This window comes from Lepidochelys olivacea (assembly GCF_965140295.1).
Source record: "Lepidochelys olivacea isolate rLepOli2 genome assembly, chromosome: 16".
NCBI lineage: Eukaryota > Metazoa > Chordata > Testudines > Cheloniidae > Lepidochelys > Lepidochelys olivacea.
In genome coordinates this window covers 6,769,431-6,795,737 of record NC_140426.1, presented here as the reverse complement: position 1 = coordinate 6,795,737, position 26,307 = coordinate 6,769,431, and the positions used below count along the sequence as shown (strand labels likewise).

The following is a 26,307-nucleotide window of genomic DNA, read 5'->3' as shown; positions in this document are numbered from 1 at the left end:
TTTAAAATGTAACAAGTCTCTTTACTGTATATACATTAAACAGCTCTAATGCAGACCTCACAGAAACATCTCACACAGAACCACACATTGTCTGGGAAGGACACAGAAAAAGAATGAGAATAAAGAGAACAAATTTTTACTTCCAGGTCAGAAACCTCCGGCCCAAATTGTGTCACCTCACTGACTGCACATGAATGAGCAGGTCCTTTCCAATTCTTACCAAAATGCCACTGGACGATAGTCTCTCCCGACTCTGCTGACCTTTCTGACACCCTACAAGGGTTTCACATTGGAGGTGGACAGCAGCTGCCATCCTGAGTCATGCCGTGTGGGATTGGCCTAATTCCTTCCCTGCATTTAGAGACAATTTTGTGTGTGTGACTTCTAAAGAAAGCTCTTTTTATCCAGTTCAGTTTTAAATAACTCAAGAGATGGGGCCCCAGCCCCCTAGCTGGGGAAATGACCCACAGCCTAACGGATCTCACTGGCAAAAGTTTTCCCCCAGTGTTTGGCCTAGATTTTCTTTTTCTTAGTTTTATCCCGTTATTGCTGGGAAGTGGGAATTAGTTTCACCCTGCCTGCTTCATTCCACTAGATGATCTCTGTCCATTCTCTCATAAGCCAATGCCGATGTCTGTGCGTGAGTCGACCTTTGAGACCCACAGCGTTTGAACAGGTTCTTACCCAATTTCCTAGAGGGATGTGTCTGGTTGGGGCAGTGCCCCGGGGTGAATTGCAATGTGCAGTAGGATGTGCTGCTGCATGTCGGGCCTCTCTCGCAGCCAGCTCTGCAGGAGTTAGTAGCTCTGCATGGCTGAAGCCTGAACTTCCCTCTGCTCCTGCACAGCTTCTGGGAGTGCACCGCTGGTAGCCTGCAGGTGATCAGTGCATGCCAGCCAATGGGGGCACAGCCCATGGGGACAGTCACTGGGACACTGAGCCCAAGGCTGGCTGCCTGAGGTCTGCCTTTGTCCCATGCTGCTATGGTGTTGCCAGAGGGCTGCAGGGCCTTGGGTGGATGTTTCCCTCCCTGGGGCCTGACGGCCAAGGTTGGGGGCAGGGCCCCTTGGCGCTTCCCAGGACCTGATGGCTGAGGTTAGGGGCAGGGCGCGATGGCACAGAGGGGCCAGTCCTTGTGAGCATGCTGGTGCTGGGCCAGGCCAGAGCTCTGGCTGAAGGCCTTGCTGCACTGGGCGCGCTGGCGGGGCTGCTCATGCCGGTGGGTGTGCGGCTGCTGCAGGAGCGTGGCGCTGTCCCCAAAACCCTGGGTGCACGGTGCACTGGCATAGAGGCACCGCCCCACATGGACCCGCTGGTGTTTGCTCAGGGTGGAGCGGTCGCCGAAGCGCTTGCCGCACTGGGCGCAGGCGAAGGGGCGCTCCCCGGTGTGGGTCCGCTGGTGCTGCAGCAGGTTGGAGCTCAGGCCGAAGCGCTTGCCGCACTGGGCGCAGGCGAAGGGGCGCTCCCCGGAGTGGGCCCGCTGGTGCTGGGCGAGGTTGGAGCTCAGGCTGAAGTGGCGGCCGCACTGGGCGCAGGCGAAGGGGCGCTCCCCGGAGTGGGCCCGCTGGTGCTGCAGCAGGTTGGAGCTCTGCGCGAAGCGCTTGCCGCACTGGGCGCAGGCGAAGGGGCGCTCCCCGGAGTGGGCCCGCTGGTGCTGCAGCAGGTTGGAGCTCAGGCTGAAGGCCTTGCCGCACTCGCTGCACAGGTAGGGCCGCTCGCCCGTGTGGGTGCGCTGGTGCTTGAAGAGCGTGGAGCTGAGGCTGAAGGCCTTGCCGCACTCGCTGCACACGTAGGGCCGCTCGCCCGTGTGGGTGCGCTGGTGCTTGATGAGGGTGGAGCTCTCGCCGAAGCCCCGGCCGCAGGCCGGGCACACGTAGGGCCGCTCGCCCGTGTGGGTGCGCTGGTGCTTGATGAGCGTGGAGCTGTCGCCGAAGCCCTTGCCGCAGGCCGGGCACTGGTAGGGGCGCTCGCCCGTGTGGGTGCGCTGGTGCCGGATGAGGTCCGAGCTCTGGCTGAAGCCCTTGCCACACTCGCTGCACTGGTAGGGGCGCTCGCCCAGGTGGGCGCGCTGGTGCTGAGCCAGCTCCGAGCTCTGGCCGAAGCAGCGCCCGCAGCTGGCACACCTGTGGGCTTTCTCCCTGCTGTGCACCTGCTGGTGCTGGATGAGGTAGGAGCTGAGGATGAAGCCCTTGCCACACTCAGTGCACTTGTAGGGGCGCTCGCCCGTGTGCACGCGACGGTGCTTGAGCAGGGTGGAGCTGTCGCCGAAGCCCCGGCCGCAGTCCGGGCACTGGTAGGGGCGCTCGCCCGTGTGGGTGCGCAGGTGCCGGATGAGGTCAGAGCTCTGGCTGAAGCCCTTCTCACACTCGCTGCATTTATAGGGCTTATCCCCTGTGAAGGCTCTTGGTGGGGCAGCAGCATCATGGTGATTCCCTGTAGCTCCTTCACCGGGGGTGTGTTGGCTCGGAGGGCCTTGCCATTCCCAGCCTGCCTCGCAGTCACTCTTGGGACTCTGGAGAAGGGCCCCGCTGGATCCCCCTAGCAGTGTCCCATGCAGATCAGTTTTCTCAGGATCAGGCGTCTCCACCACATTGTCACCCAAAAATCCATCTACTGCTGGAACAAAGAGAATCTGGCCATGACTCAGCCCATGTGCCAAGGCAACCTTGGGGGGGGAGGGGTAGCATGCAGACACAGGCAAGGGGGTTCAGCCCGTTTGAGGCCTTGTCTACACACAGAGTGGCACCTGTCTAACTTAAGATGTGATCCAAAATCTATTTGGTCACACCTGTGCCAAAGGCTGTGTGAATGTGCTTATTTCAGTCTAGCTTAAGTCAACTAGGCATAGGTTTTAAGGCACTCAAAGCAAAATCAGAGCGTCCACACACAGGAGTTTGCACCAGTTTCACTAAATGGGTTTTCACTCCTAAAGTGAACACACAGCAACTTCCTAGTGTAGAAGACTGAACATCAGCAGCTGATTTGTACAGCCTCCCAAGACAGCGCACAGGCCAACATCATGTCTTAACACCCAGAGCAAGGATGAGAGTCCTCCCAGAGCCCCCTCAGGACTTGGGAAGAGCTCTGGGTCGAAGAGACATTCAACACCAAGCCCCTTTCACCTTCCTTCTGGAACAGGCTCATTCCAGGCTGGGAATGTCTGCCCCAACATTTGCTCAGTCCTGAGATCCCTGCCTCCTGTGCACGCTCCTCTGCGCCATGAAGTGCCCACACCACACAAGGCAAGCTGCCTTCTTGTGCCCAATTACACACCCGCTTCCCATCCAGCTGAGACACATGCCCCAGATATTACAGCACACCTCGGGATGGTCTCTCCTGGCCCTCCCCTTGCCTCTCCTGGCAGCTTCCACCCCTGAGAAGCACTAGCCCATCTCTTGAGTTCTGCTCCGTCAGGCTTCCAGCTGGAATCTGAGGGGTGGCGTTACTCTCTAAAGCCCTAGGCAGCCACAGGGCCGTAGCTGAGAGCCACGCACACAGGCACTGCAGGTGGAGCCCCTCAATACGGATGAGGAGGAAGGGCTGACGGAACCTCTGGGATGGCCTCCAGCAGTGCTGGACCTTGCTCTCTTTGGGACCCACCAGAGCCTGGCTTTGCGAGCCTGCAATGCCTGTCTCCATTCCAGGCTTCTGGGGAGAGAGAGATTTATTTATTGTCCCCAGTCAGCCCTGGAATGATGAGCTGCTCTTCCTACTGTATTGTGCAAAATGTGTTCTAATTAACGGGACAGGGCGCCTGGAAAGGGCTTATAAATATGTCTAAACTACATTAACAAACCATTAAGGTTGCAGAGTCAACCCCACAGAAGTTAGGAAATGGCAGAATGAAGGTTGCTTGGCAGCCTTACCCTGCCCCCTGGGGCGTATGCACTAGGAGACAGTCTTTAATTACGTGACCCAATGCTATTTTTCCCACAGGATCCTGCCTCATTCAGTGTGTGGGACAGAAGGTGCTCAGAGAACAGGTACTTCAGTATTTCTTCTTTCCCTCATCAGCCAGTGTGTGGCCCTATGCAGTACTATACGACCCCGTCCAAACCCTGCCCAAATATAGAATTATTCATTTCTTCACAAGCTTCTCTAGGTTGCTCTCATGGCAGCAGCTTAGGCCCAATCCTCAAGGGTAGTTAGGCGCCAAACGTCCATTGATTTCAAGGACTGCCTTAATTCATGAATGGTGGTATAACACTAGCTCTGAGGTAGGAGGAATTATCTCCATTTTACACCTGGGGAACGGAGACCAAAGGTGTCAATGTCAACTCACTGTGGGTGCCCAATTTGGGATGTCGAGGGCCTGACTTTTCAGAGTACTCAGCAAGTTACAGCACTGTGTGTTCATGGCAGAGCCCCCATTTACATCAGCTGCAGCTGGGGGTGCTCAGCACTGCTGCAGCTCCAGCCCCAGGTGTCTCAATTGGGCACCCAGAAAATGCGGAACACACAGTGGCCACCTATGAAAATGCTGGTTTATCTGATTGCCCATCACACAGGAACTGTGCATCAGAGGCAGGGACAGGACTGTCCATCCTGTGCTCTGACAGGCAGAGGTCCCGTGAAAACCGAGAATGGGACGAGGCTCAGGGCTCCTGGGGATGCTATAGGGCTCACAGATCCCCGATGCCTCAGTCCCCTCAAATGGTCTCTGTCCCTCCCCAGCTCCTGCCCTGTCCCCCAACTCTGCTCCTATACCCACCTCTTCTGCCATGGCTCCTGCCCTTCCCCCTGCTACCCTCCCCAACCCGAGTTCCTGCCCTTCAACCACTTTGTTCTTACCCCCTCCCCTATCTCCCTCACCCCCTAGGCTTCTCTTCCCCCCTTCCATACTTCCCCTTCTTCCTCCCTTCCTGGCAGCACTGCAGAGTATGGAGGTTCTTGCCAGAAGATGGTCAACCCAGAAGATGCAGCATGAAAACCTCTCCCCCTGAAAATCCTGCTCAGGAGGAAGGGGCCAGCTGGCTGTTCCCTTCCTCATCCCCCACTTTCTTCACAAGACTGACTCCTGACAGAAGCCGTCCAGCCTTTTGCTTCCAATATGGTGCTGCTCACTTGGTGGAGAATACACAGCTGGTTTTCTGCACTGTCGGAGGACCTTTCCTCCCAACCCCTGCAGAGGGCAGAGCTGGCTTCCAACCAAAATCATGACATCTCTGATAGGAATAAAGAGCAAGACCGATGTCTCTTCCCTGTTCCCGGCATTAAGGGGACTACATGAACTACAGCGCTCCCTGTCCTTGACTCAGGCTCACTACAGTACTGTCAGCAGCACTGTCCAGCGCTCCCGTCCACCTCTATCAGACACCGAAAAGCAGCACGTCCCCCTTCACCAGCCAGCTCGCGCTCTCATACAACCTGGGCAGCGTTCAGGCACAACAGAGTTACCCACAGGATGGTGTGAAGGTCTCTTAGTACCAGGCTTGGAGTGAAAGCTGTGTGGTAAAGCGGGAGTTGGATGAAGCTGGGGGAAGCGCTGCTCTGAGGTATCTACTGGAGGTGGAAGGGGAAGAGCCTTGTATAGCATTTGGGAGGGGCTGTTCAGAGAGCACCGTATGTGACTGGATGATGGCCAGGAATGTAGCAGTCTCTGCCCTTAACCTCTTGTTTCTGTAAAGTTTCTCATGGGTGAACACTGAGTTGCTGAACCAGACCTGCCACTAAATGAGGCTTTCATCTGTGATTCTCTAATTCCAGGCTGATCACAATGTCTAATCAAGCAGAAAAGCCCCATTGCAGGAAGGTGGCTAAGTGTCACAGCCAGATCCTTACTCTGATGGCAGGCTTCAGCCCTTGCACAAGAGACTGGTGGGATGGGGCAGGAAAGTGACAGCTCAGCTCTTCTTGGCTTTCCCGCTTTTGGGTTCATGCACCGATGGTTCCTGAGTTGATTTAGCTTTTAGCCCTCACCTGTGAGCCTTGGGATATCTGTTTTCTCCAAGTCCTGGGGATCCAGGACCTGCAGCTCTTCCTCTCGTTCCATCCAGGAGATCACAAATCCTCCTCAGGGGAAAGGAAATGGGCAGCAGGTTACAAACTCCAAATCCTGTGCTGGAGGAGAAATGCAGCCTGAATGGAGGGGAAAATGCTTGGAGACGTCAGGAAAAGTAAGGCACCTGCTGGGAGATGTGCTAAGTCCCACAGGGACCCCACACGCAGCAGAACACCACTATTAGTCAGTTTCTCATTTCTAACCTTGCCCAGAGCTCAGGCCCTCCCCAGGACAGGGGACCTGGAGTCCGAGGGGTGGGAGAAGGGAATTAACGGGAGCATGAAAACACCGATACACATACACACCTGGCCTTTCCCCAGGAAGCTCTAAGGTGAGCACAAGGGATTTCTGTTCAGGGGTCACATCTACAGCCCCCACACCCTTTCCTGGTGCTTTACCATCCTTGAGTGAGCCCAAAGCTTAATGTCACTGATGGGACAGCGTCAGACCCCCCCAGTCTCCAGGGGCTCTTACGGGCACATATCACCACAAAACGTAAGGAGTCAGGGAAGATGTATGAGCTGGAGTCGACCCATGCATGTCACTGAGAAGAGGTCTGAGTAAAATCAATCCCCTACCCTGAGAGAGCAGAGTCCGGTCATTCTCCTGAATGATGGAGAGGGCCTCTGCCCTTTGGCCAAACAGCCCACTCAGCCTCCAAGAATGACAGGCATCTCAGCGAAACCAGCAGCACCTGAAACAACAGATAGCCCCATGCAACATCTTCCCCCAGTGCTGCCCCTGGCCCCAGGTGCCTGGGCCAGGGATGGAGAAGGAGGAGCAGAGCCAGCAGCTTGAAAACACACTTGAAATTGGAGTACTGAGGCCAGGCTGAGTCCCAAAAATGCAGCCAAAAGGCCAGGAAGACAGTGCCAGAGCCCCCCAGGGCCCAGGCCTCACTGCAACCAACTTCTTTCCCTGCTCCAGGCAGCTGAGCCCTGCATTTAACACCTACAAACTCACTACCCAGGTTTCTTCTCCTGGGGCGACCCTGGAGAGATGGCATGGACGCCAGGCATCCAGCTATGGGGACCGGGGGCTACTGCCGGGGGGCTCTTGGAGGGAGCAATCAGACATCTCTAGGATCCCGCAGGCACAGGGGAGCGAGGCAGATTGGGGCAGAATTAATTGCTGGGCAGGGAAGGGCAGATGTGGAGCAAGAGCTCCTGCAGCAGGGGCCAAAATCCCCTCAACCAATCCAGCTAGGAGCATGGCAGCACTGATTGTCCCCTGCCCTCAGGGGTGGGCAGGGCAGTCCAACCCTACAACACAACACAGTCATCCAGAACATCTCAGGATTTTTTCTCTCTTCAGGTTGGCAGCACTGATGGTGAGATATCCTAGCAGGAGCATAGGCAGTATGGGGGAGGAAGGATGAGGGTAGGAAGGAACCCGGGGGGAGAAATGGCTGCTGGGACCAAGGCCCAGAGAAGAGGCTGCCTAGGAGATGGGCCTGCTGGGCTGGGACTGGGCTGCAGCAGGCTATGGAGAGAGGGCAGCCCCCTGAAAGGACAGTAGCACCTTTATTGCCAATGAGTGTGGAGTTGGGGAGGGGTCAGTGGGAGAGGTGTGGCGCAGGACATGGGGAGACAGTGCCCCATCTCTTATAGGGACAGAAGCCTGTAAAGTCTGGGCTGCCCTTGGTGAAGCAAAACCTCAGAAAAGGGAGGTATTCTCAGTGCTGTGGGTGAGAGGAAGGGAGACCAGGCTCAAAGGACAAGAGGAATGAGCTGCAGATTTCCTGGAAGGCAGATTTAAAAGCAGGTCAGCTCAGGATCTCAGCAGCTTGAGTTGGCAGTCACATTCCCCACTGTTATTAATGCATACACACTGCCCCAAAAACATAGTTCCAGCTGCCAGCCAGCTCTGTCTCAGAAGAACACCTTCTGCCTTGGGCTGCCTTTACTTTCCCCCAAGATGACTCAGAGCCTCTCATCTGGAACTAAAAGTTAATGGTAGCTTAGATGCAAGTGATCACAACCTGATCACATTTTAAATGTGCAAAAAGTTCAAAACAGCAATATATATACTTAATGCTTTAAAAGGATGAGTTTCACAAATCTGCAAACAAATGAGAAATCAGCTGGGAGGAAGAATTTAATCAGAAAAACGTGAAAAACAACTGGGAATTGTTTAAGACACTTTACTGGATGCACAAAAAGCCAACAAATGGAAGAAGGGGGAAATGGATAGTATTGAATATAAATCAGAAGCTAGGAAGTGTAGGAAACTACTAAGGGAAGCAAAGAGACACAAGGAGAAATCTATGGCCAGCAGAGTTAAGGACAATAAGAAGGAATTTTTAAAGTATATCAGGAACAAAAAGAACAATGGTATTGGTCCATTAGTAGATGTAAATGGTAGAAGTATCAATAATAATGCAGAAAAGCCAGAAGGGTTTAATAAATATTTCAGTTCTGTATTTGTGGAAAAAAAACAATGATGTCATCTCATGATGATGATACTCTTTTTATTCCAATATCATCTCAGGAGGATTTTAAACAGCAGTTATTAATGGGTACAACATGCCCTTCTGCGTTTTAGGCAGTAAGCATGCATGGCTTTGGACCTGAGTAGCCTGGTTGTCTATTGCTTTAAAGAGAATTTTTTTTCCCCAAGTAATTCTACTTAGAAAAAACAATGAGGAGTCCTTGTGGCACCTTAAAGACTAACACATTTATTTGGGCATAAGCTTTCATGGGCTAGAACCCACTGCATCAGAAAGTTGCAGTACTGTGAGTGGCTGGATACACTGGGCTGACTTGGAGAGGGCCGAGGCACATTATTGAGCAGAGAACAGGAGGTTGCATAGGAAGCATTTACATAAAAAAACCCACATATTACATGTACAGGCAATAGTAAGTGCCCTACTTAAAAGGGAATGTTCTGCACCAGCTGCAAAGTTTACCTTTTGAAGTGACACTTTCACTGCTGGCCCACAACTTTAACAGACTGGGTGATTTGGCTGATATTCCTCGATTGGGTCAGAATGGATCCTGTTGGCCTTAGAATCCATGAATCGCTCTTCTTAGGCCTACAGTTTACCTACCTATCCAGGGAAAGGGCTTTGGGCATGTTTCTTGTGAGAGAAAGCTCCAGGGGTTTGTAAGTGGTGAGTGTAGTCCTTGCAGCAGGCCAACATAGCTCTGAAGGACAGACTGGTTCCCTTTCTCCCTAGAGCAGGCAAGGCCACCACCAGATGCGGGGTTGATATATCTGGTCCATATTTTTAGAGACCCCATTATACAGCAGTGTAGCTACCTCTGAGGCGAAACACAGCAACTACTGTTCACAGCAACACTGGGACAGAAAGGCAAAATTCACATATCCAATTGAAAGTGCGGGGTGGGGGGGGGGGGCAGGAGGAGGATAAATTTACATAGGCAAAATATAACAAGCTGGAAATGGAATAGGGGAAAAGTGGCCACCATCTTTACACTTGTGAAGTGACACAAGGCTTCTCACGTCAGTGGGAGTTTGCTTTCAATGGGAGCAGAACCGGGCAACCTCCCACCCTTACGCAGCCAGGTGAGGGCTGCCTTAGACCAGTGCTGACCACCCGTCCCTTCGCGTGAGCCGTGGGGCAGGTGGGGAAACTGAGGCACAGAACAGCAAAGTGACTGGCCTGAGGTCACCCAGCTGGTCAGTGGCAGACCCGGGCCGAGCCCCATCCACTGGGCCGGGCTGGCCGCTCCGAACACCACAGCGTAGCCAGACGGGATGTGCCGCAGCGCGCCGCCCGGCCCCGGCCCCGGCCCCCGGCCCAGCCCCCGGCCCCCAAGCCCGGCCCAGGCCCCGGCGGTGCCGTGCCGGCCGCCCGGGGCACGCAGCGATGGATCGCGGGGCCCGCCTGCGCTGGCCGGCTCCACGCCCCCTGGCCCGGCCACAGCACTCACCTGAGCCCGCTCCGCAGCCAGCCCGGGCCGCAGGGTGCGCGGGGCCCGGGGACGCGCCGGGGAAGCGGCTTTTCGGCGCAAGGGCCTGTGGGAAACGTAGTTCGGCCGGCCCGGGGAGCCGTGACACCGGCCCCGCCGCTGGGGAGCGCCCTAGGCCCCGGCCCCGGCCCCGGCCCCGGCCCCCTTCGCCGGCCGCAGCTGAGGCAGGGAGCCTCCAGGCCGCCAGCCTCCACATCCCCAGAGGGCAGGCGACGGCCCCAGGCAGCCTGGGCTAAAGGGGCGCGTTCGCTGCCCAACCCCACCAGTCACCCTGCAGGAGAGCGGGGCGGTCTCCGGACATGCCCACCTGCGGCAGGGCTCACCACCGCCAGCCCTGGCCTCAGTTTCCCACCAAGTATCAGGAATAACCTACTTCCACCCCCTGTCATTAAACAGTGTCCCCCCTCTCCCGGTGTCCGCTGTATTAAACAACATCCAGCTCCCAAAAGAACCCAATTGATATTCCCACCCCTTAGGTTTGGGGCTCCACAATCCCTTGCAAGGCCTGCAAACTCTCCCTTTAAGTTCAGGAGTTCACAGCCCTTCTTGTTGCAGCTGGGCCCTGGCTGAGTTCTTCACTAAGCAGTCTCTGACTAAGCCTCTCAGCCTGTTTTTTGTCACCCACCTGATCACTCCTTGACCCTTCCCGAGAGGGTCTAATTGCCCCAAACATCTCTCCGAACCAGCACAGGGAGTTTTTCCTCACCCACCCTGCAAGGCTCAAGGTCCCAGGCCCTTAAAAGAATAACGGCCTGGGCCTTCCTTCACCTTCTCCCTCCCAGTCACTTCCCTGGGACCATCTTCCTCGCACCCAGCACCCATTCTGATTCTTATTCCTTTGGCTTCCACTTGCCTTCTCAGGTTACCTGGAACAGGTAACTGATCTCCCAGACTAGTTCCTCTAGCTGTGAAGGATCAGGATCCAGTTACAACAACGAGGAGTACTTGTGGCACATTAGAGACTAACAAATTTATTTGGGCATAAGCTTATGCCCAAATAAATTTGTTAGTCTCTAATGTGCTACAAGAACTCCTTGTTGTTTTTGCTGATACAGACTAACATGGTTACCACCCTGGATCCAGTTACAGACACAAATATATTTGGAAAGCTGCTTAGCATGATGCCCATTCCAAGGGAGAGAGATTTTCCTCCTCCTCACCAAGGGAGGAGGCAGCAAGCAGCAGAAAGATGAGGAACCACCTCCTGAATGCAATCCTGCTGCTCCAGAAGATGGTTCCTCAGAGACTCCCAGAACACAAGAAGAGTGGGGGGCCCTAGTGATCAGTAAAGAACCCTCCAGAGCAGCCAGGATCAGGACCAGACCAAATCCCTTGCATAGTAGGTGCTCTCCACAAAGCCACCAATGTCCTTGTCCAAATCCCTCCTTACAACTCCTCCCTGCTGGGATGGCACCCAATGGCGGGCACTGGGCATCCTGGTGCTGCGGCACTATTATGATGGCTTTGCTGTTAGCTTGTCTTCCCCCATTTATCTGTTGTATCCCTCTGTTGTTGTCTCACCGTGTGCTTAGCGTTCAAACCCTTTGGGGGCAGATACCGGGTCTCAAGGAGCTACTGAAATAGAAATAATTAAGTGGTAGAGGGCTTGTCTTGTGCTCTCTCTCTCTCTCTCTCTCTTTGGCCCTATGTCCACATTGGAGGGCTTCACCTTTCAGCATTTCCTGTATTTTCTGTAGCTGCCTCCCACCCCATGGGGATGTGACAAAGACTCTGGGTCCCCAAACTCTGTGGATCCCTGGGTATGTGGGGTACTGCAAGCTCGGACCCGAGTCCAGGAGGTGCTCCGCACTCCTATAGGCACCTATAAGCTCTAGCACCGCATGAGGCCCCAGCAGACCCTCACTCCTACAGGTGCCTTCACCTGGCAGAAAAGGACAGGTGAAAATACCCTTGGTACCACTTGGTTACTGAAGAGGTAATACAGTCAGTTCCTAAGACAGCTCCTAGGGGGCAGTGAGCAGACCAGTGCTGAGAAATACATAGTCAATAAAAATAACGAGGAGTCCTTGTGGCACCTTAGAGACTAACAAATGTATTTGGGCATAAGCTTTCGTGGGTTAGAACCCACTGATTTAACGGTGGCAATTCTGCAACAGAAAAGCTTCAAAAACAGACTCCAATGAGACACTGCTGAGCTTGAATTAATATGCAAACTAGATACCATTAACTTGGGTTTGAATAGAGACTGGGCGTGGCTGGGTCATTACACATATTGAATCTATTTCCCCATGTTAAGTATCCTCACACCTTCTTGTAAACTGTCTAAATGGGCCATCTTGATTATCACTACAAACGTTTTTTTCTTCTGCTGATAATAGCTCATCTGAACTAATTCGCCTCTCACAGTTTGTATGGCAACTTCCACCTTCTCTGTATGTATATATATATCTTCTTACTATATGTTCCATTCTATGCACCCAATGAAGTGAGCTGTAGCTCACGAAAGCTTATGCTCTAATAAATTTGTTAGTCTCTAAGGTGCCACAAGTCCTCCTGTTCTTTTTGTGGATACAGACTAACACGGCTGCTACTCTGAAAGCAAATACATTTGTTAGTCTCTAAGGTACCACAAGGACTCCTCATTATTTTTGCTGACACAGACTAACACGGCTACCACTCTGAAGCTTGTCACATAGTCAATAGAGTTCCTGTATTCTAATTCCCTAAAATATACAGCATGTCACTATTGTAACCTGTTCTACTTGATACACTATGTTTGAAATAGCCTGGAGCAGTGGTTCTCAACCATTTCGGGCTCAGGACCCATTTTAAAATGTTTATGGCCTGTTGCAACCTAGAAAATTGTCTGGGTGTGGAGGGTGAGGGGACCCGGAGTCTCCGATTTTCTCAGCCTGGCAGCATAGGGCAGAGGAGAGGAGTAGCAGGGACAAGGAAGGTGCCTGTGCTGGATCCCTGGATTCTCCATCATTGACCGTTTTAAAATCTAGCTTGGCTGTTTCTCTAACAGATCTGCCCTAGGGATGATTGTGGGGCAGGTCTCTGGCCTGCATTATACAGGGGGTCAGATTAGAAGGAGCCAGAATTTACGAATGTACATTGCCAAAGAGCCACAGTAACATGTCAGCAGCCCCCACCCCGTCAGCTCCCCACCCCGCTCCCAGCACCTCCCACCCAGCAGCAGCCCCATCAATCAGCACCTCCCCCTCCCTCCCCCGCACCTCCTGATCAGCTGTTTCGTGGCATGCAGGAGGCTGGGGGCAGAGGGGGGGAGGAGCAAGGGCACGGCAGGCTCAGGGGAGGGGGCAGGAAGGGGTGGAGTTGGGGGCAGGGCCTGTGGCAGAGCCAGGGGTTGAGCAGTGAGCACCCCCCGGCACACTGGAAAGTTGGCGCCTGTAGATCCAGCCCCGGAGTCGGTGCCTAGACAAGGAGCCGCATATTAGCTTCTGAAGAGCCCCATGTGGCTCCGGAGCCCCAGGTTGGCCACCCCTGGACTAGATGATCACAGTGGTCCTTTCTGGCCTTGGTTTCTGTGAATCCCACCTGCTAGCACCATGGTCTCTGCACTGCCCCCCGGCGCCATGGCCTCTGCACTGCCCCACAGCGCCACCATCTCTACACTGCGCCCAACCACGTCAGAGACAGCACTGCCCTGGGGTGCCATAGAGACAGCACTGTGTCCCCGGCACCATGGCCTTGGCACTGCCCCGTCATGATAGAGACGTCTCTGCCCCCCAGTGCCATGGCCTGGGCACTGCCTCCTGGCACTACAGAGACAGCACTGCCTCCTGGCATCATGGCCTCCGCATTTTTTAAAGACACCATAATAGAGGCTCAATTTAAATGTATACCCCAAATTAAAAAACAAAAAAGTGCCACCGTGGCTAAACAACAAAGTAAAAGAAGCAGTGAGATGCAAAAAGGCATTCTTTAAAAAGTGGAAGTTAAATCATAGAATCATAGAATATCAGGGTTGGAAGGGACCTCAGGAGGTCATCTAGTCCAACCCCCTGCTCAAAGCAGGACCAATCCCCAACTAAATCATCCCAGCCAGGGCTTTGTCAAGCCTGACCTTAAAAACCTCTAAGGAAGGAGATTCCACCACCTCTCTAGATAACCCATTCCAGTACTTCACCACTAGTGAACTTCACCACTTCACCACTCAAATCCTAGTGAGGAAAACAGAAAAGAGCATAACCTCTGGCAAATGAAATGTAAAAATATAATTAGAAAGGCCAAAAAAGAATTTGAAGAACAGCTAGCCAAAGACTCAAAAAGTAATAGCAAAATTTTTTTTTAAGTACATCAGAAGCAGGAAGCCTGCTAAACAACCAGTGGGGCCACTGGATGATCGAGATGCTAAAGGAGCACTCAAGGATGATAAGGTCTTTGCGGGGAAACTAAATGAATTCTTTGCATTGGTCTTCATGGCTGAGGATGTGAGGGAGATTCCCAAACCTAAGCCATTCTTTTTAGGTGACAGATCTGAGGAACTGTTCCAGATTGAGGTGTCATTACAGGAGGTTTTGGAACAAATTGATAAACTAAACAGTAATAAGTCACCAGGATCAGATGGTGTTCACCCATGGAACGTAAATGTGAAATTGCAGAACAACTAACTGTCGTCTGTAACCTATCATTTAAATCAGCTTCTGTACCAAATGACTGGAGGATAGCTAATGTGACATCAATTTTTTAAAAGGGCTCCAGAGGTGATCCCGGCAATTACAGGCTTGTAAGCCTGACTTCAGTACCGGGCAAACTGGCTGAAACTATAGTCAAGAACAAAATTGTCAGAAACACAGATGAACATAATTTGTTGGGGAAGAGTCAACATGTTTTTTGTAAAGGGAAATCATGCCTCACCAATCTACTAGAATTGTTTGAAGGGGTCAAAAAGCATGTGGACAAGGGTGATCCAGTGGATATAGTGTACTTAGATTTTCAGAAAGCCTTTGACAAGGTCCCTCACCAAAGGCTCTTAAGCAAAGGAAGCTGTCATGGGATAAGAGGGAAGGTCCTCTCATGGATTGGTAACTGGTTAAAAGATAGGAAACAAAGGGTAGGAATAAATGGTCAGTTTTCAGAATGGAGAGAGATAAATAGTGGTGTCCTCCAGGGATCTGTACTGAGCCTGATGTCCTCCAGGGATCTGTACTGGGCCCAGTCCTATTCAACATATACATAAATTAACTGGAAAAAGGGGTAACCAGCGAGGTGGCAAAATTTGTAGATGATACAAAACTACTCAAGTTAGTTAAGTCCCAGGCAGACTGTGAAGAGCTACTAAAGGATCTCTCAAAGCTGGGTGACTGGGCAACAAAATGGCAATGAAATTAGATAAATGCAAAGTAATGCACGTTGGAAAACATAATTTCAACTATACATATAAAATGATGGGGTCTAAATTAGCTGTTACCATTCAAGAAAGAGATCTGGGAGTCATTGTGGATAGTTCTCTGAAAACATCCACTCAATGTGCAGCAGCAATCAAAAAGGTGGACAGAATGTTGGGAATAATTAAGAAAGGGATCGATAAGACAGAAAATATCATATTGCCTCTATATAAATCCATGGTACGACCCCATCTTGAATACTGCGTGCAGATGTGGTCGCCCCATCTCAAAAAAAGATATATTGGAATTGGAAAAGATAGAGAAAAAGGCAACAAAAATGATTAGGGGTATAGAACGGCTGCCGTATGAGGAGAGAGTAATAAGACTGGGACTTTTCATCTTGGAAAAGAAACGACTAAGGGGGGATATGATAGAGGTCTATAAAATCATGACTGGCGTGGAGAAAGTAAATAAGGAAGTGTTATTTACTCCTTCTCATAACTAAGGCTACGTTTTAGCCACGTGTATTTTTAGTGAAAGTCATGGATAGGTCACAGGGCAGTAAACAAAAATTCACAGCCTGTGACCTGTCCATGACTTTTACTATATACCCATAACTAAAACTTGGGCTGGGGGTCCCAAGTGCTCTTTGGGGGTGGTCCAGGGTGCTGTGGGGGTGGCCCAGGACCTTCACTGGTGCCTAGTGGGGGTGGGTGGTGGTGCTTGGCCCAGAAGCCCCGCCCCTGGCGCTGGTGGGGAGTGTGTGTGAGCGGCGGTGTGCAGTCCAGGACCCTGCTGGTGCTGGTGGGGGGCGGGCAGCGCGCAGCCCAGGACCCCTGCTGCTGCTGCTGCGGGGGAGGATTGGCGGAGTTGGAAGGTTCCCTACCCAGCTCCGACAGGCATGTTCCTGCAGCTCCTAGGGGGAGGGGCAGCCAAGGGGGCTCCGCATGCTGCTCCTGCCACAAGCCCCGGCTCCGCAGCTCCCATTGGCCAGGAACTGCAGCCAATGGGAGCTGTGGGGGTGATGCCTGCACGGACATGCTGGTCGGAGCTGGGGAGCCCTCCCCCTGTGGTAAGCGCCGCCCCGCACTCCAGCCCCGAGCGCCCTCCCACATACCCAAATTGCTGCTGCTATTGCTGGCCCAGGGGCTGACCAGCTCAGGCAGCCCCTGAGCTAGCACTGGCCACTGCAGAAATCACGGAGAGTCATGGAATCTGTGACTTCCGTGGCAGACACACACCCTTACTCATAACACAAGATCTAGGGGTCACCAGATGAAATTAATGTGCAATAGATTTAAAAAAAAACAAAAGGAAGTATTTTTTCACACAACGCACAGTCAACCTGTGGAACTCATTGCTAGAGGATGTTGTGAAGGCTAAGACTATAACAGGGTTCAGAAAAGAACTAGATAAGTTCATGGAGGATAGATAGATCCATCAATGGCTATTAGCCAGGACGGGCAGGGATGGTGTCCCTAGCCTGTTTGCCAGAAGTTGCAAATGGCTGACAGGGGATGGATCACTTGATGATTACCTATTCTTTTCATTCCCTCTCGGGTACCTGGCATCGGCCATTGTTTGAAGACAGATTATTGGGCTAGATGGACCTTTGGTCTGACCCAGTATGGCTGTTCTTATGTTCTAAAGCAGTGTAGATACAAAAAGGCAGTGACATCATTACCTCCCTTCTGCTTCCCACTGATGGAGCCAGCAGCTTCAAACCCTTTTAACGCAAGGGATGCAGTGGACTTTGGAGGCTGGCTGCAGTAGTGAGATCAGAGCTACAGAAAGGATCCCTGCGCATTCCCAACTCAGGTTGTCAGCACAGGAAGGTGAGTGTCATCACCCCAGAGGCCTTCCGTGGATACCAGTGCATGGCCCAAGTGACTATCTGGAAGGCTTATCCAGCCAAAGTGACTCTGTGACCAGAGACCAGGGAAACTTGCATTATTAGCATGAATTATTTCTACTGCAGTAGTTCCAGAGGCCCTGTCAGGAATCAACACCTCTCTGCACTGGGCTCTAGCCATACACAATAAAGATGGTCCCTGCCCCAGAGGCCTTACTAATTCACTAGTGTAACTGAAACCAAATTAAAACCCAATTTACACTGATGCAAACCTCTGGGAGGACACTCTTCTATCAGTGTAAGAGCAATTATAGTGGCTTAGCTTGGTCCCAAATATCTATCAACACAAGCCAGACCTCTAGAAAGTCGGTAGCATAGTGCCCTCACACAAATTTACATCCAGTTAAATCATTTCATGTCACACCTTTAGCTCCTGTAGCTTTTAACGTTGACCAAGCCTAGGTAAGGACTGGTTACCACACTAGCCAACGCCATCCCCCAAATGGATTTTAATTCACACCCTTAGTCATTCTGTCTGTGGATGAATGCTCATTTCGGACGAAGTGTCCTGTTTGAATGTAGCTTTAGGCTTGCTCTACACACAGACTTGATACTGGGAGAACTATTTCTGTCAGGGGATATTACTCTACCCAAATAGTTAAATCAGTCCCCTACTGTGGATGCAGTGAGATTGGTATCAAGGTGCCATATTGCAGTAGAGCTCATTCCGCTTTCCACACAGGAATAACCAGAAACCGCTATACCAGTATAACTGCATCCACACTGCAGGGGTTGTACCAGCTTAACTCTGTGGGTAGATTTCAGAGTAGCAGCCGTGTTAGTCTGTATTTGCCAAAAGAAAAGGAGTACTTGTGGCACCTTAGAGACTAACCAATTTATTTGAGCATAATGCATCCGATGAAGTGAGCTGTAGCTCACGAAAGCTTATGCTCAAATAAATATGTTAGTCTCTAAGGTGCCACAAGTCCTCCTGTTCTTTCTGTGCGTAGAGTTAAAGGGGTACAACTTTTGTTTGTAGACAAGGGCTAAACCCATTTTTTACCAATTTAAATTAAATCAAAATAGGAAAATAGGACACGATCTGTGACAGGAGACTCCACCGTAGAGTAGCACAGAGAGCACTGGCCAGTTGTGAGGTGCTTAAAGCTGCTTTGCACCAGAGCAGCAGGAGTGCACATCACTGCTCCCCCTCCCCATCTGCACGGTCCCTGTATGGGCACCCACCCACCTCTTTCCCCCTTCCCTATCCTGCAGTGTCTCCAGACCTCCTGCAGTCCCTGTGCAGTGGATGTGGTGCAACAAGTAGATTTTGAAAACAGGACGAAGGCTGGGGGCATGTTCTTCTGCAGAGAATGCCACGAAAAAGGACCTTCTTCAAAATGGCCACCAGCTCCCTCAGGAAGCACAGAGGGGGAGGGAGGGAGGGGAAGGCTGGCAGTAACCATCTTTATTAAGGGCAACCTGTGGCACCAGTTCCATTGAGAATACCAGCAATGGCGGCCATGTTGAAAAAGGGCAATTCTTGGCATGTAGCCATACAGGAGGGTTCTTCATCCTCTGCTGCAGGAGGAAGGCTGGGTTCTGGACGAGAACAGGGACATGGCCATTACTTCTAAAAACACCCCTTCCACAACTAGCCATTGCGCCAGTTCTTGGCCACTTCTCCGCCACGCTTGGCGCCAACAGGCCATGGCGGGGCTGAGATCAGTAGGGACAAGCAAAGGGCTGACGCACAGCCCAGAGGACCCCTTTCTGGACGAATGTCAACAGCCGTCGACTCTGGACTTCTTTGTACATCCTCAGAAAGTGGGGAGGGGTGGGGGGAGCGCGGGGGCGCCATAGCCTGGGCTGGAGGGGGGGTCTGGGCGCAGGCCTGGGGGTCAGGAGGTGGGAGAGGAGGCTGCTGGGCCGGGAGGTTGGGAGCGAGGCCAGGAGGTGTCCGGAGCTGGGCTGGGGGCAGAAGTTGGGCTTGGGGGTGTGGGGGGCTCGGCTGGGGTGTTGCTAGAGGGGCTATGGGGCAGGGGGTTGATGGGGTGAGGGGCGGGGCCAAGGGAAGGGGTGTCGCGGGGTGTCGAGGCACGGGGCTGCAGGAGGAGGGTGTTCGGGAGGCTGGGCCGGCCCGGGGCAGCCGCCCTGTCCTTGGCCGAGCCCTGCCCCGCCTGGGGTGCGGCTGCAGGGCAGCAGGAGGAAGCGGCGGCGGTTCCGGGCACAGATCGCGGGGCTCGGAGCCTGCAGCAGCCGCCGCCGGCAGGAGCGTCCGGCGGAGGGGGCGGCCCCGAGGGGCGGTGAGTGGCCCCGAGGGGAACCCACACCCGGGCCTGCTTGGGTCCCCCCGCACCTGGTCCCCTTCCCCCCCCGCGACCGGCACCTGGCCCCCCCCCTTCTCTCCCCCCCCCCCGCACCTGGTCCCCTTCCCCCCCCCGCGACCGGCACCTGGCCCCCCCTTCTCTCCTCCCCCCCCCGCAGTCTGGCCCCCTTCCCCCCCCCGCGACCGGCACCTGGCCCCCTTCTCTCCTCCCCCCCCCCCGCAGTCTGGCCCCCTTCCCCCCCCCCGCGACCGGCACCTGGCCCCCTTCTCTCCTCCCCCCCCCCGCAGTCTGGCCCCCTTCCCCCCCCCGCGACCGGCACCTGGCCCCCTTCTCTCCTCCCCCCCCCCGCAGTCTGGCCCCCTTCCCCCCCCGCGACCGGCACCTGGCCCCCTTCTCTCCTCCCCCCCCCGCAGTCTGGCCCCCTTCCCCCCCCCGCGACCGGCACCTGGCCCCCTTCTCTCCTCCCCCCCCCCCGCAGTCTGGCCCCCTTCCCCCCCCCGCGACCGGCACCTGGCCCCCTTCTCTCCTCCCCCCCCCGCAGTCTGGCCCCCTTCTCCCCCCCCAGCGACCGGCACCTGGCCCCCTTCTCCCCCCCGCGACCGGCACCTGCCCCCTTCTCTCCTCCCCCCCCCCGCAGTCTGGCCCCCTTCCCCCCCCCGCGACCGGCACCTGCCCCCTTCTCTCCTCCCCCCCCCCCCCGCAGTCTGGCCCCCTTCCCCCCCCCGCGACCGGCACCTGGCCCCCTTCTCTCCTCCCCCCCCGCAGTCTGGCCCCCTTCCCCCCCCCGCGACCGGCACCTGGCCCCCTTCTCTCCTCCCCCCCCCGCGACCGGCACCTGCCCCCTTCTCTCCTCCCCCCCCCGCAGTCTGGCCCCCTTCTCTCCTCCCCCCCCCCGCGACCGGCACCTGGCCCCCTTCTCTCCTCCCCCCCCGCAGTCTGGCCCCCTTCCCCCCCCCGCGACCGGCACCTGGCCCCCTTCTCTCCTCCCCCCCCCGCGACCGGCACCTGCCCCCTTCTCTCCTCCCCCCCCCGCAGTCTGGCCCCCTTCTCCCCCCCCGTGACCGGCACCTGGCCCCCTTCTCTCCTCCCCCCCCCGCAGTCTGGCCCCCTTCTCCCCCCCCAGCGACCGGCACCTGGCCCCCTTCTCCCCCCCCGCGACCGGCACCTGGCCCCCTTCTCTCCCCCCCACCCCCCGCGACCGGCACCTGGCCCCCTTCTCTCCCCCCCACCCCCCGCGACCGGCACCTGGCCCCCTTCTCTCCCCCCCACCCCCCGCGACCGGCACCTGGCCTCCTTCTCTCCCCCCCACCCCCCGCGACCGGCACCTGGCCCCCTTCTCTCTCTGCCTTGTTTTCCAGCTGGCTGGCAGGCACCTGGCCCCCTTCTCTCTCTTCTCCGCCCCCCCCCTCGTGACTGGCACCTGGCCCCCTTCTCTCTCTGCCTGTTTTCCTGGCCTACCGGCAGGCACTGGCCCCCTTCTTCCCCCCCCCCCACAGGCCGGCACCTAGCCCCCTTCTCTCTTCCCGCTCTGCACCTGGCCCCCTTCTCTCTCCCCCCACCCCCGCGCGACTGGCACCTGGCCCCCTTCTCTCTCCCTCCCGCCCGCCTGGCACCTGGCTCCCTTCTTACCGCCCCCCCCCCAGCCAGCACCTGGGCCCCTTCTCTCCCCCACCCAGCCCCTCTTTTCTAACCCCCCCACGCACCCAACACCTGGCCCCCACTATCACCCCCCTCCCCCACATCCAGTACTTGGCCCCCTTCTCTTCTGTCCTCCCCTGGAACCTGGCCCCCTTCTATTCCCCCTGCATGTCCCTTTACCTGCCTCCCTTCTCTCTCCGCTTCTGTACCTGACATCTAGTCCCCTTCTCTCACCCCCCCCATCCGGCACTTGGCCCCCTTCTCTCCTCCCCTCCCTCAGAACCCGGCACCTGCCAGTGGAGCCCTTGGCTGTTCCCAGGGACCCTCTCCACCCCCCAGCACCTGCAGACTGGGCCCAGGGCAGTGATTTCAAAGCTCCTGGCACATTCTCCGTGCCCACTGTTTGCTGCTGGGGCTGGGTTTGGCTGGAGTTTGGGGCGAAGGGCTCAGTCTCTCGCTTGACAAAGCCCTGGCTGGGATGATTTAGTTGGGGATTGGTCCTGCTTTGAGCAGGGGGTTGGACTAGATGACCTCCTGAGGTCCCTTCCAACCCTGATATTCTATGATTCTTACCTGCCCTGTGGGCTCAGCTGAGCAGCCTGGCCCGTGCTATGCACATCTGGCCCCTAGGAGCTGGACACCCCTGTGAAGAGCTTCTGTCACTGCTGCCATGGTTCCTTTGGAGCTGCCCAGACCTGCCCAGTGACCTGCCCACCCCCTTCCTGGGTTAATGGAGCCTCTCTCTTCTAGGAGCTGGGAAGATCTGCGGCTGCCCACAGAACTGAGCTGGGGCTGAGCCCGTTGGCCTGGGTCTGCTTGCCCTGTGGATGGGCGTGGTACAGATTTGCTGCTAGCACAGACTTTGCTCCCTCTGCCATAGTTTGCCAGGTGGCTGGAGGCGCTGCAGCAAGAGAGGGCCTGTGACAGCTTGCCTTGCGTGGGGGGAACATGGAGCGTGGCATCACGGTTGAGAACCCCTATGCCAGCGTGAATATTCCACGAGGTCAGCTCAAGAACAGCTTCATTAAGCGCTACCTGGGGGAGGAGCTGCCCTCGCCCACTGTCATTGTTAATCCTGGGGCCGTGCCCACCTACCCAGCCGTAGAGCAGCTGAATGGTGCCAGTAAATCGGTGCCACTGGATAGTTCGGATGGTTCAAAAGTCATGACGCAGGAGTCCTGGGCCCAGCCATATAACCCTTATGCCAGCCTGAAGCTGCTGAACGGGGCTTCCTCAGCCCCGCTGTACACCATCGAACTAGACAAGCACCAGAAGAGTCCTGGGGTGGGCACGGACCGTGGCTGCTGTAAGTACTGCCCCTGCTGCCGGAAATGCTGCTGTGTCGTCTCCTAACGCCACAAGCCCTGACCCCTTGCCACGTCCAGACTGGCACCCTGCTGAGATGTCACCCTGAGCCAGCCTCCTTAAGGAGGTGGGATCCTGCTGGTAGAACTGCAGCAAGGGGTCTGGGATGGGCAGCCCCAGAGCTATGGTGCCCATCCTAGCAGGAACTGTGGGATGCCTATGGGGGCAACCGGAGCCAACAGCAGCCTTGCAGTCTCCTGAGACTCTCAGTGGTCTTTGGCTTTCTCAGGGATGCTGAGGTATGGGGTGAGGTGTGACTATATTTGCCCTGGTCGCAGGGCGGCTTTCTAGACCTTGTTTATCCTATGGAAAGTGAGATCAGGTACCTCGGTGATGGGCATGTAGCAGTGATGTGCTACCAGCATCGTGGCCAGGCCCTGGGGGAGTTTCAAGACATGCTGATGAAGCCTGGAGTGCCTTGTGCAGTGCCCTGTGGTGGAAACACGACCGCTTGCTCCCGCTGACTGTCTGTGCTGGGGAACAGCCCTGATGCAACAGGCCATGCAGCCGTGCTGACCCCCGCTCAGACAAAGACATGCCAGGGTTTCACCCATTGGAGAAGCAAGAACCTGAGCTTGTGGGGGGCTGAGCAGTGTTTTAGGGGTGCTTGTGGATTCCCACTGCTCCTCCTTGTGGCTGGGGCATGCTGGGAACAGTCTTGCCTAGCTGTGAAGGCTGTGTGCCTCTTGATTCTGTGGGGAAATGGCCTTGCAAACCAAGGCCTTGTCTACACATGACAGTCATGGTACAATTCTCTAGTGTGGCTGCAGTTAGACTGGGGGAAAGGTGTTCATACTGGCCTAGCATTCCGGTAGGGGAAAGGGAATGAGCTCTACTGTACGAAGCGCCTGGATCCTACTCTAGCTGTGTCCACACTAGGACTTGGGCTGGTGGAACTGGGTAGGTAACGCTCACACCCCTGACCAACGTGGTTGAGAGGTACAAACTCTGTTTGCTAAGCAGGCTGGAATGAGGATTCTGCCAGTCCTTGGCTGCTCACCCTCCTGACAAAGGAAGGAAACACACCCAGGACAAACAAAAAAGCAGCTTGGAGAATGTGCTGGGCTCTGCTCTGGGGATGTGCCATGGCTGGACACACTGGCCTCTCAGTCTGAACTCATAGTGGTAGGAGACTGTTCTGACACCTCACACCCCTCTGTGCTGGGGACAAGCACGGCTGGCAGGAGCCGCTTTCCAGGGGTTGGTGGCCTGCTGCCGCACAGGCAGGGGCTGTGCACTTGTGACCCCAACTTGGTCTGGAGAGGGGGCAGCTGGCCAGCCCTGCTCTACGTGAGCAGTGAGGCCTGGCCAGTGCAGGGCTTTTGATGTTAGAGCCGGTACTGCTGTGGGACTAGTGCAGGCTGCAGAGGAGGGTGCAGAATGAAATGGGGAGGGGAGGGAGTGGGACAAGGGGCGTGCAGGACCTGCCAGGCTCAAAGCCACTGGGGTTGCCAGATGACCAGGACTAGGGTGTAATGAAGTCATTGGGTCTGTTCCCTTGGGAGAATTCCTAAAGCATAAGCCCCAGCCCTGATGTGGGGGGCAGGGCCACGGGGAGTAGCGGTGCTGTCCTCTGCACGGGCAGAGGGGCACCAGCTGGTTGGGTAATGAGTAAAGGGAATGAGGCAGCACCCCTCTGCCCTTTACACTGGGTGGCTCTTGCTATGCACTGCAGCTGGCTGATTGCTGCTCAGTCCCTCTACAGCTTGTCAGTGTCACCCCAGACTTGGCTTTCCTGCCAGATGTGGTGCGTGCTCTGTGCAAGGCCAAGTGATTTGCATGTGAAACCTGAACCAGACCCACTGTTGTCCTTCACAAACAGCCCCATGCAGCGCTGGTCCTAGCGGCTGCAGCTGCCTGCTCCCACCTGCCTCACAGGTGAGTTTCTGCTCTAGAAAAGGGCTGTTTCTGTTACAGCAGCTGCACTGTGGGGCTTTTATCACTGTGCAGGGGTTTGGGGCACAGTGGTAAAACTCCCCGAGCCCTGTGCTAGCACTTGCCCCATTGCTAGACCTGCTGCATCACTTCTCGAGAGCAGCCCCTGCCACTGTCTCTGGAGCAAGTGCCCTGACTCTGAGCAGTGCTGTAGGAGGGGGCAGGGACCATGCCCAGTGCCCTATGTGCAGAATCTCAGCTTGCCCGGCTCGGAAGATTCTAACCGTTCTGTAGGCTGGAATTCAGCTTTTATTTGTTTGTAATCTGTACAGATCGTATCAAGGGTTATTTTAAAGAACATTTTTAGTTTTATTGATTTAAATTTCACAGTAGGGGAAGTTATTGGAGGGTCAGACAATAATTATTTAATGACAGTAGACGAGGAGATTCAAAAAGTTAAAGGTTTATAACCATAAAACACAAATTGTCAAAGTGTACAAAGTAAGTAGGCAATGTAAGAAAAATGCTGCTTTGATATAAGGCTAACTGTAAATTTTGAGTATTATCAATGGAAATATTTTTGGTCCGTTTCGGTGTGTATGGTGAAATCGATGTTCATGGATATTTACTGATAAAAGTCTAACCCTTCCAACCCTACCTTTATGATTATAAAGGAAACCTTCCCCGTGGGACTCAGTGAGGGCTCACTGTAAGACAGCCTGAAACAACAGTTCTGAGAGTTGTGAACAGCCTGCCCACCCTCTTGCTGTGTTGACTCAAACCCAATGATGTCAGTGTTTCAACTGGTTTCAGAGTAGCAGCCGTGTTAGTCTGTATTCGCAAAAAGAAAAGGAGGACTTGTGGCACCTTAGAGACGAACCAATTTATTTGTGCATAAGCTTTCGTGAGCTACAGCTCACTTCATCGGATGCATACCGTGGCAGAAACACCCAGCTAATTTTTACTTGCTCCTAACCCTAGCTGCCTCCCAGATATCTATCCTCAGGTACCAAAAGCTCCCACTGTCTCCTGCCCAGCTGCCAGAACTCCCCCCCCGCCAATGTCCTGGAGTGTTTCCAGCCCAGAACTCTGCAGCAGGGGGGCAGTGTAAGATCCATGGAACGGGATGTCACTGGGATGCTGGGCGTACAGTCCAGGGGGATGGGGTTCCATGCTGTGGGACCAAAGAGCCATGCTGCAGAGCTCCAGCTCGTTGTGGCCTTCACCCAAGTGCATTGAGCCAGGATCGCCCGCAAGGAGTGACCCAGGAGCCCATCTGTGCCTCTTGTCCCTCAGCTTCGTTACTCCCCCCCTCCAGGTGATCTAGAGCAATAGTCCAGTTGTACTCCAACTAGTGCTTCCAAAGACCAGTTTGTCCCTTGCCAGGCGAGCGTGAGCGCTCCATCCACCGTCGCCAGTCCCTGGATCACAAGCTGCAGCGTAAAGAGCGTTGCATGGGGTGTCCAGCCCCCATCTCTGAGGGGATCTGCAGCGCATGCCTCCCATAGAACCCCAGGGCTCTCAGGATGAGGCCTGTGGCTTGCCTGCCAGGGTGCCATGCAGCTGTGTTGCCAGGACTGGATGCTGCTGCTCCTCCCAGCTCTGTATGGCTACAGGACTGCCCTTGCTGGGGCACAGCTGCACGTGGGCGGCAGAGGTCCTGTCTATAACACGACTGTGGGAGGAACCAGTTCCCAGCAGGGCTCACCCTGGACATGGTTAAAACCCAGACCTGGATTGATTGCACCTAAACTGTGCTAAAGCTTTGGGCTGTCCGCGGTGCTGCTGCTACACAGAGCGCCTGTGCTGGGAGTGGGGCCCTGGCTCCGCCTGTGCTCTCGGACCCCAATCATCCCAGCCCGTGTGGAGCAGGTGATTCCGGATTTCACTGTAGCTGGCTCAGGTGGCTGCTGAACAATGCCTGGGCCCTGCTGAGAAATCTGGCATTTCCCGGTGCCCCTGTTGCTGTGAATAAAGTAATTCCACCTGCATCTAG

General features: G+C 55.0%; 2 protein-coding genes across 8 annotated transcripts; one reads left to right on the top strand and one right to left on the bottom strand.

Annotated features, from left to right (window-relative positions):
* Window positions 1–21,807, bottom strand: LOC311532026 (uncharacterized protein). Of its 7 annotated transcripts, none has more exons than XM_084650041.1 (4): window positions 21,645–21,807; window positions 6,580–6,695; window positions 5,920–6,060; window positions 1–2,616 (listed from the first exon to the last, which is right to left on the bottom strand). In XM_084650041.1, exons 3-4 carry the CDS (start codon window positions 5,990–5,992, stop codon window positions 1,097–1,099), a joined length of 1,593 nt encoding a protein of 530 aa, XP_084506167.1. In that variant the 5' UTR covers window positions 5,993–6,060; window positions 6,580–6,695; window positions 21,645–21,807; the 3' UTR covers window positions 1–1,096. The 7 variants fall into 7 exon arrangements, with proteins under 7 accessions (XP_084506167.1, XP_084506166.1, XP_084506172.1 ...); XM_084650040.1 differs by lacking the exon at window positions 21,645–21,807 and adding an exon at window positions 9,898–9,979; XM_084650046.1 differs by lacking the exon at window positions 21,645–21,807 and adding an exon at window positions 9,898–9,979 and having other exon boundaries at window positions 1–2,613.
* On the top strand, window positions 19,218–26,307 carry CYSRT1 (cysteine rich tail 1). The gene is made up of 2 exons (XM_084650047.1): window positions 19,218–19,409; window positions 21,822–26,307. Exon 2 carries the CDS (start codon window positions 22,020–22,022, stop codon window positions 22,422–22,424), a length of 405 nt encoding a protein of 134 aa, XP_084506173.1. The 5' UTR covers window positions 19,218–19,409; window positions 21,822–22,019; the 3' UTR covers window positions 22,425–26,307.

What these genes read in the sequence shown, in the direction of transcription:
- LOC311532026 (XM_084650041.1), bottom strand. Translation starts at nt 5,992, where the DNA reads ATGGAACGAGAGGAAGAGCTGCAGGTCCTGGATCCCCAGGACTTGGAG. An exon ending in AGATATCCCAAGGCTCACAG is followed by an intron (nt 2,617 to 5,919) that starts GTGAGGGCTAAA and finishes TCTTTGTTCCAG; the next exon opens with CAGTAGATGGATTTTTGGGT.
- CYSRT1 (XM_084650047.1), top strand. Translation starts at nt 22,020, where the DNA reads ATGGAGCGTGGCATCACGGTTGAGAACCCCTATGCCAGCGTGAATATT.